This window comes from Plectropomus leopardus, chromosome 11 (assembly GCF_026936395.1).
Source record: "Plectropomus leopardus strain MGB_pleo_1.0 chromosome 11, ASM2693639v1, whole genome shotgun sequence".
Classification (NCBI taxonomy): Eukaryota; Metazoa; Chordata; class Actinopteri; order Perciformes; family Serranidae; genus Plectropomus; species Plectropomus leopardus.
Window position 1 is genome coordinate 35,978,096 of NC_142186.1, and position 17,189 is coordinate 35,995,284.

At 41.0% G+C, this 17,189-nt stretch overlaps 1 protein-coding gene across 4 annotated transcripts in view; it reads left to right on the forward strand.

Annotated features, from left to right (window-relative positions):
* Nucleotides 1-17,189, forward strand: part of nek11 (NIMA-related kinase 11) — a 73,671-nt gene that overhangs the window by 4,708 nt on the left and 51,774 nt on the right. For 2 of the 4 annotated variants that reach the window (XM_088084749.1, XM_042490678.2), the window contains exons 2-3: nt 1,951-2,121; nt 16,644-16,809. In XM_088084749.1, coding sequence (XP_087940875.1) covers nt 1,961-2,121; nt 16,644-16,809 — 327 coding nt within the window. In that variant the 5' untranslated portion in view covers nt 1,951-1,960. Of the gene's footprint in view, nt 1-65; nt 727-1,950; nt 2,122-14,611; nt 14,801-16,643; nt 16,810-17,189 lie in introns of those variants that run through there. The other 2 variants (XM_088084748.1, XM_088084750.1) reach the window with 2 other exon arrangements.

The window sequence follows — 17,189 nt, forward strand, 5'->3', positions numbered from 1 at the left end:
TATGACATGCATCTGTTTCTATTATTGCTGTGCCCTCTCTCCCCCTCTCTCCTCCTCTCTCTCTTTCTCTTTCCTTCTTTGCCATGATTGTATTTCATTTGTTATTTACGACATCTATTGCTCGTCTGTCCGTCCTGGAAGAGGGATCCCTCATCATCCTCTACCGCTCTTCCTGAGGTTTCTTCCTTTTTTTCTCCGTTACAGGGTTTCTTTTTCAGGAGTTTTTCCTCAGTGATGTGAGGGTCTAAGGGCAGAGGGATGTCGTACACTGTAAAGCCCTCTGAGGCAAACCGTGTTTTGTGATAATGGGCTCTATAGATAAAACTGACTTGACTTGACTCCGCCTCCTGTTGCGTCCCTGAGCCACAGCAGCCTCCCCTCAGCTGCCAGGTGGAGCACATCAGGATACTGATTACACGCATGATTAGCACACAGGTGTGTCCCGGGATGATCACAGGAATATTCTACTCTAAAAAATGCAGCTTGATGTGGAAGAAACAGACATTTATCAGAATTTAACCGGACGAGTGCTACAGAAATGCATTTTTAGGTCACGAATACTCCAAATCAGGATCTGCTGTGACACCGTTCTCCTTATGCTCCTTCACTTAGAGTTGATCAGGTAGTTGATTGTCGGCTCTTCAGTGGCTGTGTGAAGTTGCTGGATGTTTGCAGAAATGGATCATGATGATCCAGAACAAACAGGCTCAACTGGTGACATGACGGGTGAGTCTGCATGCAGGAGCTGGGATGTGTGCACACACCTTTGCGACATGGGGCCGTGCAGCATCACGAGGTCGTGAGGTCATGGTGGCGGATAGTGTTTCTGTGCATGTAAACTGCCATCAGTAAATGTACCTGTGATTGTTTTCTGCAGCTCATGCCAGCGTGTACCCTAACCCCACCACCACCATGGGACTCATTATGCTCATAACGTTGGCATTAGCTCTTGATGGTACAGGGTTCCTCTGGGATTTGAGCAGCTGTCAGCTCGAGTCTGTTACAATGACAAACTTGAGATCCTGCTGAGGACGATGAGCAGATGAGCTTTCTCGAGAGTGTTTCTGACAGTTTTTGCAGAATTTCTTCAGTTGCACAATCTGTTGGATGAGCTGTTAAGTTGCTGCTCTGAGATGATGTTGCAGGTGATGCTTGATGTGGATCCTCTGAGCCGGTTGGGTGTGGTAGTAAAGTTACAGAAACAACATTGAGAGAGACGTCCTTTGGTCGTGAAATGACCGTTAAATTCACGAACAGCTTTGGTGGGCTTTCTTGCAGCCAGTATGACAACGGCACGCTCCCTCAAAGCCTCTGTGGCAAAGTGTCAGGAGCAAAATCTGCACATTTGAGGGTATGTGCAGAAATACTCAGAGTGCTGGAGCGCGCTCTGATCAGACTGGATTGTTTGTAAAATTTATTCAGAAACACAGATCACACTCTCACACCAGAGTGAGAATGACCAAAATATGAGAGATATATATTTATTGAGTTCATGAAAAAGTCTTTAATCTTTAACTTCAACATGTGAAATATGAGAGCAAAAACAAGTGTTGCATTTAAATATATATATACTTTTTGTTTTGTGTATATTTACACTACTATACTACATTTTTTGTAAGTTATTGCACCATTTGTTTATACCTTGCCTTTTATTTTATTGTTTGCATCTTATGTTGATCTGTTCTTTCTTTTGCTTTGAATCTGGACCGCAGAAAAACACCTTTGTTCTTCTGTGTTTTGATTGATGACAAGATCTTTTTTATTTTCTCACTTAAAAATAAAACACATTTTTCTATTCATGCCAACATTTGCCACTGTTTTCAGTCAAACCTGAAGCATTATCATTATTGTTGTTGTTGGTATTATTAGTAGTAGTTGTAGTGTCAGCGGGTCTCTCTCAGATGATCCACGATGAGTCTGAGCTCACAGTGCACCTGTCCTCGTCCACAGGTGAGCGGACATGATGCCCAGGTTTCAGGAAGTGGACTCAGCCCAGGCCCCGCCCCCTGGCAGCAGTGGCCTGGTTGCTAAGCGATACGGCATCCTGAAGAGTCTGGGCCGGGGAAGTTTTGGTTCAGTTTACCTGGTTCAGGACACCAAAGCTACAGACGGAGAAGAGCTGTGAGTAATATTAAAAAATGTCCGTATATGAGTCGCCATGACGTTGTGGGAGTGAAGATTGTCTGTGAACGCTGAATGTCTGTAGGGACTCCGGTTCTCTTTCTGAAGCTTCAGGGACCAACAGACAGTTCAGCTCAGAGTCACTAGATGGCAGCATCGACCCGTGAAGTCAATTTTACACACACACACACACACACACACACACACACACACACACACACACACAGAGCTACACTGACCAATCCTCGATCAGATGATCGAGTTTAGTGAGTCACACTGAGCAGAGAAACCTGCAGCTCTGAAACATTCAGCTTCAGTGACACGCCTGCTGACAGCAGTGCTTCAGTGTAACTAAGTACATTTAATGAAGTACTTTTCCTGAGTAAATCAATTTTATGCTACTCTTTACTCATACTCCGTTCAACCTCAGAAGTAAACCTTGTCTGACAGCATTTTCCAATGTCAGTTTTCCTAAAACTCCAGATGTGTTGATGTTGAATGTTTGTGATAAAGTGAAGGATAAAGTGTTTTTTATGTGCTGAGAAAATTCTCCTCCTCCATCAGCAAAATAAACTCTTTAAAAACCTACACAGTATAATAATATACATTGGAGTTTCACATTCTTCAATGCTGAAGATGCTTTTGGCCTCTTGCATAAATGTTGAGCCAAACCATGAAGTTTTTCTCTTAAACCAAACGACGTGCTTTTGCTGCACAAGGAAACAAACATAAACACGAGTTGTTTTACCACTTTAAGTTTATTTTGGAACAGATTAACAAGAACAAACTGTAGATTTCTTGCAAAAACAAAAGTGTTACTGCTTAGTCAGTGAACGTCCGCATCTACATTTTATGCTCGGTGCGTCCTCCTGCGTCTGCTGTTGACGTTCCAGGATGCTGCTGCCGTGACGTCAACACAAGCACATGGTGCGATTACACTGCATGTCATTATGTTGCAGGGGAAAGAGGACATGGTAAGGTGTAGAAAAAACATCACATGCAGGGGTCCAATTCTCGCTCCCTGTCTGAATGACAGTCTGAGGGTTGTTGGACCCACACACCACCTGACATGTCATATGTAGACGTGAACGGCATCGACCGAGCGGCCATATTTGACTAATTGGATGAGAACGGATGTCACAAAAGTTTTATTGCGCCCAGTGACGAGCTTGTTGTTGTCAACTGTCCCACTGTTTTGTATTTTCTCATGAATCTTTATCAGCTGAGAATCAACAGCTGCAGGAGGGGGAGATGTTGTGGAATTTAACTTTGCACAGATTGGAGAGTTTAGCAGTTTAGCAGTTTGTTGGTTTTGCAATAAGCAACATGTTGGCTCATGAACAGAACAAGCAATAATGATTTATTCGCTAATGATCGCTCGAACATGGGGACTGGCTCTGCAGTTTAAACCCAGGGAGACACTGTGATTGGTTGGTGCAGCTGGTTATGTTAATGCAGGTGGTACGTTGGTCAGTGATTGGCTCCCTGTGGGGAAGGGATTGTTTCTAAATCCACCTGTCTGGGTATGAAGGTTTGATCCTGATGGTTTGTTTTTCTGTCTGAAAATGTGTCAACAGCATCAGGTGACTGTAAAACACACACACACACCCTTTCTCTGTCACACTCTGTTGCTCACACACACACACACACACACACACACACACACACACACACACACACACACACACAGACTCGGTGTGTTTTGGCTGTTTGACTCTAAATGAAAGTCGACAGGATTTAAGCTTCAGTTAGAGACAGACAGACTGCTCCCTGTCTCTTTTGTCTGTGTGTGTGTGTGTGTGTGTGTGTGTGTGTGTGTGTGTGTGTGTGTGTGTGTGTGTGTGTGTGTGTGTGTGTGTGTGTGTGTGTGTGTGTCCCTCATGTGTTCACTCGTCCTCTCAGGTGAGAAGTCAGAGACATGATGAACATGGAGGAGGTGAAGACTTCCTCCTGTAAACCTGCAGAAACATGATGTCATCCTCTCTGTCTGGACTGAAGTGTGTGTGCGTGTGTGTGCGCGTGTTTGTGTGTGTGTTGCAGATACGAGGACATATACGTGTAATATCGCAGACAGTGTTGGTGTGCACAGAGGAAACTGATCTGCTGTGGGTCGTCTTCAGTTGTTGTCATTATTACTTTTGAAATAAAAAAGGTTACAGATAATTTTTCCTTTTAAAGACTTAATAAGTACTGGAGCTACTTTATTTACCACATTAGCGTAATGTAACTTATGATGACTGATTGCTTTTTGATCAGTTTTCTGATATGACTGATTGGTTACACCAACTCTGGAGAAAGTTGATTGTTGAGTCATCAGTAGATTTATTGGTAATTTTTAAAACAAATTACGATTTGCACTATTTCTTCATGTTGACTTCGGACTCGTTGAGACTTCAGCGAGTTTCCTGTGAACGAGGGTTAGGAGACGAACTTTAACTGAGCAGTTGGAGCTGCAGTTTGTTGCTCAAGGGCACTGAGGCAGGGGAGTGTTCTGTCTCTCTGCAGGACGGCGCACAGAAAGAGTCTTTGTGTTGTCAGAAAACAGATGGTGAGTCGGTGTTCAGAGTCATCGTCTCTGCCCTTTCACCATCTGACAGGTCTCACCCTCCTCCTCCTCCTCCTCTTCCCTCCGTCTCTCCTCCTCCTCCCTCCGTCTCTCCTCCTCTGCCAGATTTAGACACAATGCCCCACTCAATGTGTCAGCGTCTGCTCGTACATCTTTGCGTTTTTGTTCGTGAAAAAGGTTCTTCTGAGACGTGAAGAAAAGATCTTTTACCCTCCAGGTTCTGAAACTCATCATGAAAACAAAAAGTGAAGCTTGAAGGAGCAGAGAGGAAACAATGAGATCCAGATCTGAATTTAGGAGCTTTCTGACCCCGGCTGTCCATCGAGATGCGGTATCCATGACGACAGAGGAGCAGCGTCTGTTATATTTTATCACAACTCGATGAAAGAGGTCCCTTCATCAACCTTTCAACCTGTGAAAGTCCACCAGAGGAAGTTTTATTATGAAAACAGCTGAGATCAGATCAGCTGTTTCCTGTTTGGAAGTTTGTTTGATTTTAATTCAGCTCCGTCAAATCAATCAATCAATCAGTCAATCAGACATTTTTTGTAACACTCTTCACACGTGCCTGGTGCCATCTGGCGGTCGGCTGGCGTATAACTGTTTTTTTCCGAGCGTGTTTTCTCACCTGAAGCCGGTCAGGTGTGTTCCGGTTGGACCCAAAAGGTGACTTTTGGTGTCACGCGTGTACGAAAGCACTGACAGAGCGGACGTATTTGGAATGAGAACAGGCTACATAATCTGTGTATCTGTTTAAAAATTGCCGATCCGGCGGGAGATCAGGGCTGTCCGGTCCCCAGGTACCGAGCTGGATTCATGCTGCAGTGGCAGCTGATTTGGGGTCAGTCGCTGGAGCCCTTCTCCTCCTGGTGAGGTGGTCGGTAGCGGCGAGGAGTGAGGCGGAGGAAACACTGTGAATCGAGGCTCTAATTAATATTAATTACATAAACATGAACTTGAAGCTGCAGCTGTGTTTTTGGCTCCAGTTAGCAGAGGGCTGAACTATTTGCAACATTTTCTCTCCATTTCTGAAACTTCGCTGATACGGACACACGTTTTTTTACGTTTGCCAATGCTGGAGCTTTCTCTGCAGGATTCTCCACCACCGAATCAGACTTTGACCATCTGAAGGGACGTGCACGCTCATCTGTAGAACAGCCAATAGGAACGCCCTCTCTCTGAAATGACCTGTGGTCTAAAGATTTTCTAAAGACTGAAAACAGATCCACGAGGAGGTGCAGACGTCTAAAGTTTTCTCTCAAACCACTCGATTTACAATATACCCAAAGTGTATTATGGGATTTTTGCCCAATAAAGCCAAAATTAAGCTGGCTGCTCCAGCTGTAGGATGAGACTTTATTGATTCTCAGGGAGAAATTTACTCCCCAACAGTATGTGAAGTAATTAAAATCTAAATCAAGTTTCGAGAGCTTCGAACTTCGTGCTGACCATGATGGATATTGCTCATAAAGCTGTGTTTAATCAAATTACCACAAAGTTTCACAGTTGAAGCAGTTTTTCAGTAGAAAAGCACTGGATGCACTGGACTTAATGGGAACTTGGAGGCAACACGATGAACACGTATTAACCCTTTAAAACCTGAGGGACCTATAAAACCTGTTGACTTCTTTCAAAAACATGGGTAGAGTGCAATCAGTAACTTAACTACTAAAGACATGACCCAAAAATTAACAGGAAATATGTTTTAAAAAACCCCAACAACCTGAAAATGAGAGATAAATACATAAATAAAAAAAAATGAAAAAAACAAAAAACAAACGTGCGGTGTTGGAGAATGTGCGCTCAAAAAAAAAAAATTGGAAAAAAAATCTTTACATTTTTTTTCTACATAATTTTAAATATTTGGTTATAACAATTATAGATATAGTTTTCTGCACATTTTACCCTAGAATTTATACATTTACCTCTTTAATAATTCTCAGGTCTTTTTCTTTTCAGCTTTTTCTAATTTCATGTAATTTGCGGGACATCTCTTGCTGAGTTTCTCATTGCCTTTCTCTTTGTGCGTTTGAAAGAAATTAAGTCAGTTTTGCTCAGGTTTCAAAGCTTAGATAGCTTGTGAAAGGCAGCTAAACATAGCACAAGGAAACTGCTACGGGTCGATACAGGTTTCAGGGGTTAAGCACCGATCCAGGCGGTCCAACAACAAACAGCCGATGATCTCGATCATGTGTTGATCAGCATTAAAAAGTCTGTTTTTTCTTCTTCTTTTGGTTAAACTTCTGTTCTCTCACTGAGCTTTAATTAATCCTTTTTGCTCATGAATAACGTCGCTGCTTCATCTGTCTGTTAAAGCATTTACAGACTGAGTGCTGAGTTAAAATGTTGTGACAGCGAGGAAGAAGAAGTCCTCTCAGCGTCTCTGACGGAGTTGAAACTTATTTTGCTGTTGAAGGTTAATTATTGAGGATCTCTGTGACTCAGACTCCATTATCAAAGAGCTTTGCAGGTGTTAAAAACAGACTCAGTGTGACGGAAAGAACGACGCAGAGAGAAAACCTTTTAGTCGGGTCAGTGACACAGCAGGGAGGATTTCATTCACAGTATGAAGGAAGTCTTGTGTGCTTGTTTTCTGCTCTCGATTATAAAACATTTTGTCCTGTAAAGACACAAATATCTCGCTGTGCGTGAAGACACACGGAGGTGTCTGTGCGAGGTGAGTCCTCCGAGGTCGGAGCAGCTGTGTGACGCAGCTGATGAATGTTCAGGCTGATGGATGACGTCTCTGTCGGCCTGTTTGCACCTGGACTTTCTGTTTTTAGCTGCTGAGTGAACACAGGAGAGCCGGCCGAGGCCGCTGCAAAGCACCCTGGGAACAAGACTGTTGATTGGCTTGAAGTTTTTGCTGCAGTCGATGAAAATGGTCGAGCCTGGATCAGCGTCACTTTTCCTGTGCCACGTTCAGACCTCTTGAAAATATGTTTGGAAAATTGCAAGAAATTGGTAGGTTTGAAAAATCATTATTTTTTAAGATGCTACGGAAACTGTCAAAAAAACTAAAACGATAATAAGTCTATCTTAAATTTTTTTTCCTTTTAATATTTTTAACCTTGTTTTGGAGGGAAGGGGGGAGGTTCTTCCCATGTTTTGAAAGAAAAGATCTGCACACTGTGTCAAAAGCTCCCAGAACATTTTAATTGAACGTTTTCAATGATCAATCGATTGATTGTTTTGATCGAAACTTTTGCACGAAAAATTTACTGGAAGCTTTTAAACAGTGTGCAGATCCTTTTGTTTGACTCTTGGTGTGACTGTTTTGATCCGACACCTGTAAAAGTCCTTCGGATGTGTGTGCCCTCCAAAAAAAAAGCCAATTTGCTCAGGTTTCAAAGGGTTAATGCGGTGTTTGTGGGGAAAACTCTTTTTTGTCTCTTGTTAGGAAGGCGAGCTGTGCTGTAGCTGAGTGTGTTCCAGCACCGAATGTGTGAATGTGACCTAAAAATCAGCTGCGGTATCTTTTCCTGACATTCATCGCCCCCCTCTGGCACATTCATCACAAACTAACGTGCGTGATATTGGGATTTTTGCCGATATCTGATATGCTGGTAAAAAACAACAACCGTTTGGCCGATTACTGACATCGATATCGATATATCCACTTTTTTCCCACCTAATGGGCTTTGAGCTGCGTTATAAAACGCTCCACAGACGGGTGTTTTCAGCTCTGGTGTCCTGTGAATTCATCATAAACAGTCCGTCGGCGAGCTGCTGTGATCTGCTGCTGAGTGATCGATCGCTGCGCTCAAAGCTCTGAAACTTTGCGGCGTCTCTTCGCCCACCTGCCCCCCGCTGACACCCTCACATCCCTCTTTATGCTGTGTCAAAAGTGTGTGTTTGTGGGGGTGCTGATTTATTCCACTTCCTGTTTGTAATCTTCTGCTCAGCGTGTGGGCGGAGCTTCAAGGCAGATCCCCCCCACCAGTAAACAACAAAAGTTGTACAGAGCCACCGGCACACACAGATCCATCTCCGTCACTGTTTAACACCTGCTAAGACAGAAAACAGACTCCCGCCGGGCCGCCATCGACTCCCAGAGACACACGGGGCCCCGAGGACACACTGAGCCAAACGTCTGCATCTCCCCCTCCATCATCAGCCCCGCCTCCCCGTTATCGTCTAATTGTGATGTTAAAGCCGGAGAGTCAGAGGGAGGAGTGACGCCTCCCGCTGCTGCTGTGATAAAGCAGAGTGACAGCCCGCTGAGAGAGGTGCAAACTGTTTCCTCCTTGTGGTTTTATCTGATTTATTTCACTCAGACGTTCACTTTGTGCAGCAGCTTCTGTGCGCTGAACTCTGCAGACTCAAGTTCATCTGAGCAGCAGGTGAGAACGAGTCAAAAGAGTCTGCTGCAAAATGTTCAGCGGTGGAGAAAGAAACATTTAGATCTGTTACTGAAGTGCCAAAACCAAACTGTAAAAACACTCTGTTAGCAGCAAAAGTCCTGCATTCGGCTTAATATTCTCGCTGCATTCATGTGTCTGCATCCTTTTCCTGTTGTAGATGTTTAATTTTGTGCTCATTTTAACTCCTTTATATCCTGCTGGTTGTTTAATCTGCAGTTGTGATATTCAGTTTACAGCCAGTTGAGCCAAATCTGACCCCTAACCATTTTCTCATTTGCAATAAAAATAAAATGCATTCACAATGGGAAATGTTTTTGTACTTTCAGTGCTGCATGAATGCATAAACGGCATCAAAACAGAACTTTTTTTTATCAAAATAAGTGATGGATCCCCAGCATCCTCAACAGAGGTTATAGCTGAGCCCCTGATGTCCTAAAAACTGGAAATGTCCAAAAATCCTAGATTTGTCCTAAAATCTGAGAAATGTCCTGAAATCCTAGAAAAGTCCTGAATTCCTAAAGATTCCCAAAATCTGAGTTACATCCTGTCATTTTTCAAAAGTGGCCCCCAAGCAAAGCAAGCTGAGTTTCCCTGATCTACCGCAGTTTTCAGCTTTGTGACGCTGCGTTTTCCAGCTGATCCAAGAGGGATTTTAAAGAGTTTATTTAGTTAAAGAAGGAGGAGAATTTTCTCAACACATAAAGAAACTCTTCAGTTTATCTCGAACATTCAGCATCAACACATCTGGAGTCACACGTGTTTCACTGGACAGGAAGAGCAGGAAAACTGTAGTGCAGTAAAAAAACAATATTTACCTCTAAGATGTAGTGGAGTGGAGTTACATGACATAATAATACTAATGATGACGGAATCAGGGGACGCTGGACATGTCAGGGCTTCTGCAGGTCTTAAAAAGTCAAAAAAGGTCTTAGACAAGATTAAAAACATTTCAAATGTGATAAACAAAAGTTTTGACTCCCCTGGCTGCTGCAGGCTGTTATAATAATAATAATAATAATAATAATAATAATAATAATAATAATAATAATAATAATAATAATAATAATAATAATAATAATAATAATAATAATAATAACAACAATAGTAATAGTAATAATAATAGTAATAAATGTTCCTGTCAGGAGACCTTCTTCACCTCTAAACTAACAGAGGTTTTGCAGCAGCGGGCTGCGCTGCAGGATGCTGTTTACGGCTTTTTTTGTGGACTTTCAGTCGGCATCATCAGACCTGCAGAAAACCTCCAAATCATTTCACTGTTTGACAACAACAAGAATTTTCCCATCAACCCCTCTGATGTCTCCAAATTCTTCACTTTGTGTTTTGACACCTTGAGGGAGCAGAAGGTCACAAATCGACACGAGAGAAACTGTCATCTCAACGAGTAGAAACAGGAAGTGTCAGGACCGGAGCGCCCGCTAACAGCTTTGACTCTCGGTGTCGAGTCCAAAATGAATTTCTAATTGTTTCATTCAGTCGCCACTACGATCTGCACCGAGAGGGTTTCTCCTGCTTTCTGGTGTGAAGCTTTTTACGGAGCCGTGAGCGCAGACTCTCTGTTGCTATGCAACTAAAGTGAAAGCCCGTTTGAAGTGTGACACTCTGATTAAAGCTGAGATGTTCCTGAGTTTCTCTGAGAAGAAAAACACGAGCCGAGCTGTGAGCGGCTCCGACTCTGAGCCACGAAGAGCCTGAAGAGTTTCAGCCTGCAACCACAGAGAAGCTGCTGCAGGGTTATCAGTCGATATATGAACGAATACATGAACAAATACTTGAGTTCAGTTTGTTTCACACAGTTTTTTCATTCAGTGACCAAAAGGAAAGAAAAACCCAGAATAACAGCAACATTAAAGACATACAATGATTATAAACAGAACCTGTAATACTCTAAACGTTCATGTTTTATTTAACGCACAAATCATTCTTGAATTATTTTACATTATAATTTGTGATAATTTTCCTTTTTAAGGCTTTTTTAAAACTCAAGAGAGCGACAAAATTTCAACTCATCACTGAGTCCGTTCCATGATTTGATCCCCAAACTGAAATATATCTGTATTTTACATTCATTCTTACTTTGTGTCTTTCACAAAAAACATGCAAACAACAAACAAAACAAATCAAAAGATCTGTGAGGAAACACCAAAGGAAGGATAAAACCTAGAAAAAGAAGGATATAAATAGATAAATAAATACAATTATAATAGCAATAATGAAAGTAAATAAATGAATAAAAGGTAAAATACTCAAACTGTAAATAAATAAAACAAAGTAAAAAAATAAATAAATATGTTAAAAATAATGATGTAGAGAGGAGTAAAACCGTGAAATAGCCAATAGATAAAGTTCAATTGAAAGACAAACTTAAGTTGAATTATTATGTCGTGATTGCGTTACTTTTCGTTGGTGTATAAACGAACAGCCTTGTGTTGCAGAGCCTAAAAAGCAACACGCTCAAAATATGGCAAAGAAAACGTCAAACACAAGAAATGTTCAGATTTATGTCAGACTCGATGAGCATTTGTGTGACACATTTATTGCGTCTGAACTTTATACCTGGTGTTTATCTCACTTCTGCCCAAAATGCCTCAGTCGTTCACATTCTGGCCAAAAAGTTAAGAGTCGGGATCCAACTGACTAATGAGCGACCTGCTCCCTCTGATGAGTGTCAGAGTTTACAGCTTTACTCCATGCTAATAACTCACATTTTAATTATGTTAAATTAATGCTGAAGAAAAGCCAATATGCTCTCGCCGTTTCTAATGAGACTAAGATATCTCCGACACGCTCCGCATTAAAGCTGGTCGGCTGTGATCTGAACGGATGTGCTTTGACGGGCTTTGAATATGCTTTTATCTTGAAAGACTTCATTGTTAAAGAGAATAAAACAGCAAAAGTGCTCAATATTGTTCTTGTGAAGGAGCAGCCCACTTTGCTGCTGAATTATCTGCTGGCTGTTATCAGGAGAACAGATTATCTAAAGACTGACGGCGTTGGAGCTGAAATCTCTTTGATATGATCTGTTTGTTTTGCTCACTTTATCAATCAGAGCTACAATAAGCAATATTTATGGACGCTGTGTGTGTGTGTGTGTGTGTGTGTGTGTGTGTGTGTGTGTGTGTGTGTGTGTGTGTGTGTGTGTGTGTGTGTGTGTGTGTGTGTGTGTGTGTGTGTGTGTGTGTGTGTGTGTGTGTGTGTGTGTGTGTGTGTGTGTGTGTGTGTGTGTGTGTGTGTCTGTCAGTCGTATCTGCGTCAGCTGGACTTATCGGGGTCGACGAGGCCTCCAGCAGCTCCGGGACTGATGACTGATATTTCGTCAGCATCAACCTGCCAGCATCAAACTCCCTAAAAACATCCAAACATGAAAGGAAACACCAAAAAAGCAGCCGTGACTGAGCGGATTTATCAATAAATAATGTTAACCTGAAATAAATCCGTATTAAGATGCTGATAAGCTGCTAGACTGACAGTTTTTTTCACAGCAGCGATGCTGCACACAGCAAACATCATTCTGGTAAATAATACTGCAGTTTCACAAAAGCTTTCACAGCCGACCCGACCACGACAAACAGGGGCGTCTAACGCTGAGCTCATTGTCAAAAGACGCACAAAGTTTGTTAAATATAAACGAAATCCACTCCAAACCTAAAAATACCAAAAGGCATTAACCCTTTAACACCTGGATCAGTTTTCTTGTGTGGTCTTTCTCAAGCATTTAAAACATTTTGCATACTGTTTTTTTGTTTTTTTTTCAGAAAAATGGGAAGTGGCGAACAGCAACTTGGTATGAAAAATTCAGCAAAATGCAAAGAAAAAAAATTGTGAAAATAAATGAAAAATTAGCTAAAAAAAACTTTCAGAAAATGATCAAATAACTAATGAAAAATACCAAGAAAACTAGATTTATAATTATTGTAATTATCAGAAATGATTATTTATTTTTTATTTTATTTGTTGATTAATTGTTTTTTTCTTCTTTTTTTGAGGTTATTTTCTTTTTTGTTGTTTTACTTTTCTTTTCTGACTTTTTTTGTTTGGCGAATTTCAGGGGATTTTATTTTTGCTCATTTATTTCTGGGTCACTTCTATGTTTTTTTAAGTTGCTCATTGCCTTCTTTCCATATTTCTGAAAAAAAAAATAAGTAAATTTGCAAACATCAACTTAGCATGAAATGTCCAGCAAATTGCAAAAAAAGTGACAAGAAAATGAACTGAAAATTAGCTAAAAAAAAGGGAGTTGTCAGTAAATTATTGAATAACTAGGAAAAAATAGCAAAAAATATATTTTTATAATTATTGTAATTATCCTAAATTATTATTTATTTTTAAAAATTTCATTTTAGCACTTTTTTTCAGGTTATTTCCTTTTTTGCTCTTTTGGAGGGGCTAATTTCACTTTATTTTATTTCTAGCTCATAGCCTACTTTCCACGTTTTGTTTTTACTTGTAAAAGGCATCTGAACACAACACAAGAAACTGATGTTGATCAGGTTTCAAAGGGTTAACGTGTATTTCACGCTTTGGGTTAAAACAGAATGACTTAAGCTCGATGCACTCGCCGCCGCACGCTGAAATAAACGTGATTTAAACGAGTCTCCAGAGCGATGTGGCCGTTTAAAGTGTTTCACCACACTGAAGGTTTGGCTGCTTGTGTTAGCACGATGCTAAACAAAGAGCGATGGAGCCGCGTGGGTATCAAACGTCTGTCCTCTCCACCTCCTCCTGAGGAGGTTAATTGGCTGCTCCTCGGCGAGCGCTGCGTCTCAGTGTTAAACTGGCGAGCGGGTCAGCAGGTGAAGTGGAGGCTCTGCTTTATTAGCACAGAGCTGCTCACAACTGTCGCCCTAACTTCCTGAACAAAGCAGCAGAGTCAAACTGTGTATGCTTCCTGCTGAAATATGACCCGTTTACTGCGCTCACATAATCGAATCATCCGCAGTCCTCTCTGCATCCAACATCCTGCGCCGGCTCCGACTTTCTGCTCAACAAATGATTGAAAGGAGCACAAGCTTTATGCACCTTTCTGTAATTTCTAAATCTTATTAAGGCTCAACACAAAGCTGTTCGGCAAACCTCTGGCGGCTTTAGTTTGGCAGAAAAACCACTTTGGTTCCGGTTAACTAACAGAGCAAATGAGCAGCTCAGAGAAGCATTTTACATTTTATACTAACATGAAACCGAATATTTATTCTTTGCTCGTCCAATTAAGCTGTTAGCAAACCTCCATGAAGGTTCAGTTCAGCAGCAATCTTAGCAGATAAACCTCTTTTTATGTTAGTTACAATTACGTTTAGTGGTTAAACCTCTTTAAGTGCTCGTGTCCACCAAAGTGATTTTGTTTTTGTTTTTTTCCTGCTGAAACACCAGGTGCTCCTCAGGAAACGCCGAGCTGCAGAATTTCAGAGCGCTGTGGAGGCATGGCGTTTTTTCAGCACAGTAACCGTGTGTGTGTGTGTGTGTGTGTGTGTGTGTATATATATATATATATATATATATACGGAGTATATTAACACATGTCTCCTTCTTTGTTTTTGTTGTTCAGCACTTGTTCATGTCAGATGTGACTGTTTGACTGCGTGTTCGGCTGTTTCTCCACTACGACTCGACGGCTAAAGTGACGATGACAAGTGTGACGTTTTTACCCAAAGCTGAACATTTTTCAGTCAGAAAAAAACACCCAACTGGTGGTGCTCGCTGCAAAATCCATGCAAAGTGCCTCGTCACGCTGCAGGTATGTGCAGCGCAGCGTAAATACACGGCACCAACAATGCAAAGCATTCAATGGGCTTAATTCAGGTAAACTGACAGATTTATGAGCTAAACCTCTTTAACTTTGAGCAAATTGATTTAATTTCTTTTAAATACAGAGAAAAAGGCAATGAGCAACCTGCAATTACAAGAAAATTAGCAGATTTTGAAAGTATTTAAATAATAAACTAAGTAAAAATGTTTAGAAAACTGTATTATAATAATCATAATCATATATTGAAAATTTTGTCATACATTTATTATTTAAAAAAAAAAAAATTATTTTAAAAACTTTTCAAGTCATTTCCTGCTTTGCTTTTGTTTGTTTTTTACTTTCCTTAACCACGTTGGTTTAATGGCTCAGTTTTTTGGTTTTGAACACTCAATTAAGTTTCATTAGGCTTAAAGTTGTTTTAATTTACGTTAACTAATAGTTTAGCAGCTGAATCACTCAGTCTCTGTTAGTTAACAGCTCAATTAAGACTTTAGTTTGGCCAGTTTTGTGTCTGCAAAATGCTGTTTTTATTGTTTAATAATTGCTTCATGCTTGCAGGAGATTTCTTGCCGTGTTGCTCTTTTGCTTTTTCTCAGCTGATGTTGATCCAGGTTTCAGTCCGTCAGTGTAATTAAGTTTTTAAGCAGTTGTTAGTTTCCAGAATTTCTGCTCCATAAAAACCCACTTCAGTTAGTTTTCTTCTATTACTGAAACTATTTTGTTCTTGAATTAAACGCCTGCCTGTAGATAAATTTCACATTTTTGCATGTTAAGCAGACTGCACTAAGACTCTTAGGCCTAATTGGAATTTTTGCAAATGCACCAGCTGAACTCAGCCGTCCTTTTTCAACTGTTAGCAAATTACAAATTCCTTTCTAGGATCCCTCTTTTGAATTTGGAGTCACAAAACTGCTCGGCACTCTTAAAAAGCGCCATCATTGTGTGTCTGTTAGTGTGTCGGCGTGTCAGCTTCAAAAGAAAAACATCCGAGCTAAAGTACTCTGACTACTTCTTAATGCATGATGAATTATGATTGTAACTTGTTTGTTTTTGTTGACTTTGTTAGAATTATGAGTCAGTATTTTATTTGTTTCTCAGGATCTCGATTATGTCCACTGTGTTTATATATAAAGGTTTTGTTATGACAGTCTTATATTAGGAGTTCTTCTTTTACTGTTCTTATACTTTTATACTACTGTTTTAATACTAGATGATACTTGCTTTTATGTATTTTGCTTTAATGTCTTCTAAATCGGTATTGTTTTGGTTTGCTGAATTTACCAAATTTACCCGTGGGTACGCATAAAGAAACCTTGAACCTTGAAAAGGAAAGTTAACCTGCTGGTAGCCGTTCGAGCAAAAGCGGCAGCAACCGTCAGAGTTCGAGTTTATGATGGCAAATTATCCAGTTTCATTTTCAGTGTATCTCTGCCAAAATTGGTGCTTTTATCGAACTGAAGCTGTTATCATACAGTGGGCTATGCTGCTCCGCTGTGTGTACTATCCGTCCCGGAAGAGGGACGTGTCCTCTGTTATTAGTGTTTTTCTTGATCCAGTTTAAGCCTCCGGAGACGCAGGCTGTCGTATGCTGTGAAGATCATAAAGTCTCATGAGGCGCCTTTTTTATTGGGTTATATAGATTAACTTCATTTGACTTTTCGGGCGTGTTGACCTTCTCGGTAGGCAGAGCAACAGAACAGCACGAATATTTCTACGCTCAGTACTGACAAGACTCGGATATTAATTTGAGTTTACGATATCAAGAATATGAATGCAGCTTAGTTTGAAGTGAATGTAGAAAACTCTGACCTCTGACCTCTGTCTCCTCCAGAAAGGTGTTGAAGCAGATTCCTCTGGGTGACCTTCGACCTGACGAGACGGTCCGAGCGACGCAGGAAGCCCAGCTGCTGTCTCAGCTGCACCACCCGGCCATCCTCACCTTCTACCACAGCTTCCTGGAGAGAGACGCCTTCTGCATCGTCACCGAGTTCTGTCAGGTAACATCGACTCTGCAGCCTGTTCTCACTCCGAAATCATCAAAAACGTGCGCTCGGTGCTTTCGATGTACGAGCGTGACGCCAAAAACCACCTTCTGCGTCTAACTGGGGTGTGTCCGATGGCGTTGTTATTATACACGGGTGGATGGCCGGATGGCAGCTCGCATGGGCGGCTTCACTTGAGAATGCGTCAGGTGATCCCGGACTCGGCATGCCTGACTGACGTGTTTAAAGGCATGTTTTCTTTTTTAAAAAAAAAGAATGTGGGTAATTTTTAAAAGCTTTCTGTGTTTTTTTTATTTAAAAGAAGGTTTTGGTCATTAAAAAAAAATATTTGGTGATTTCTTTTTTGCCATTTTTTTCTCAAAAATGTATTTGTG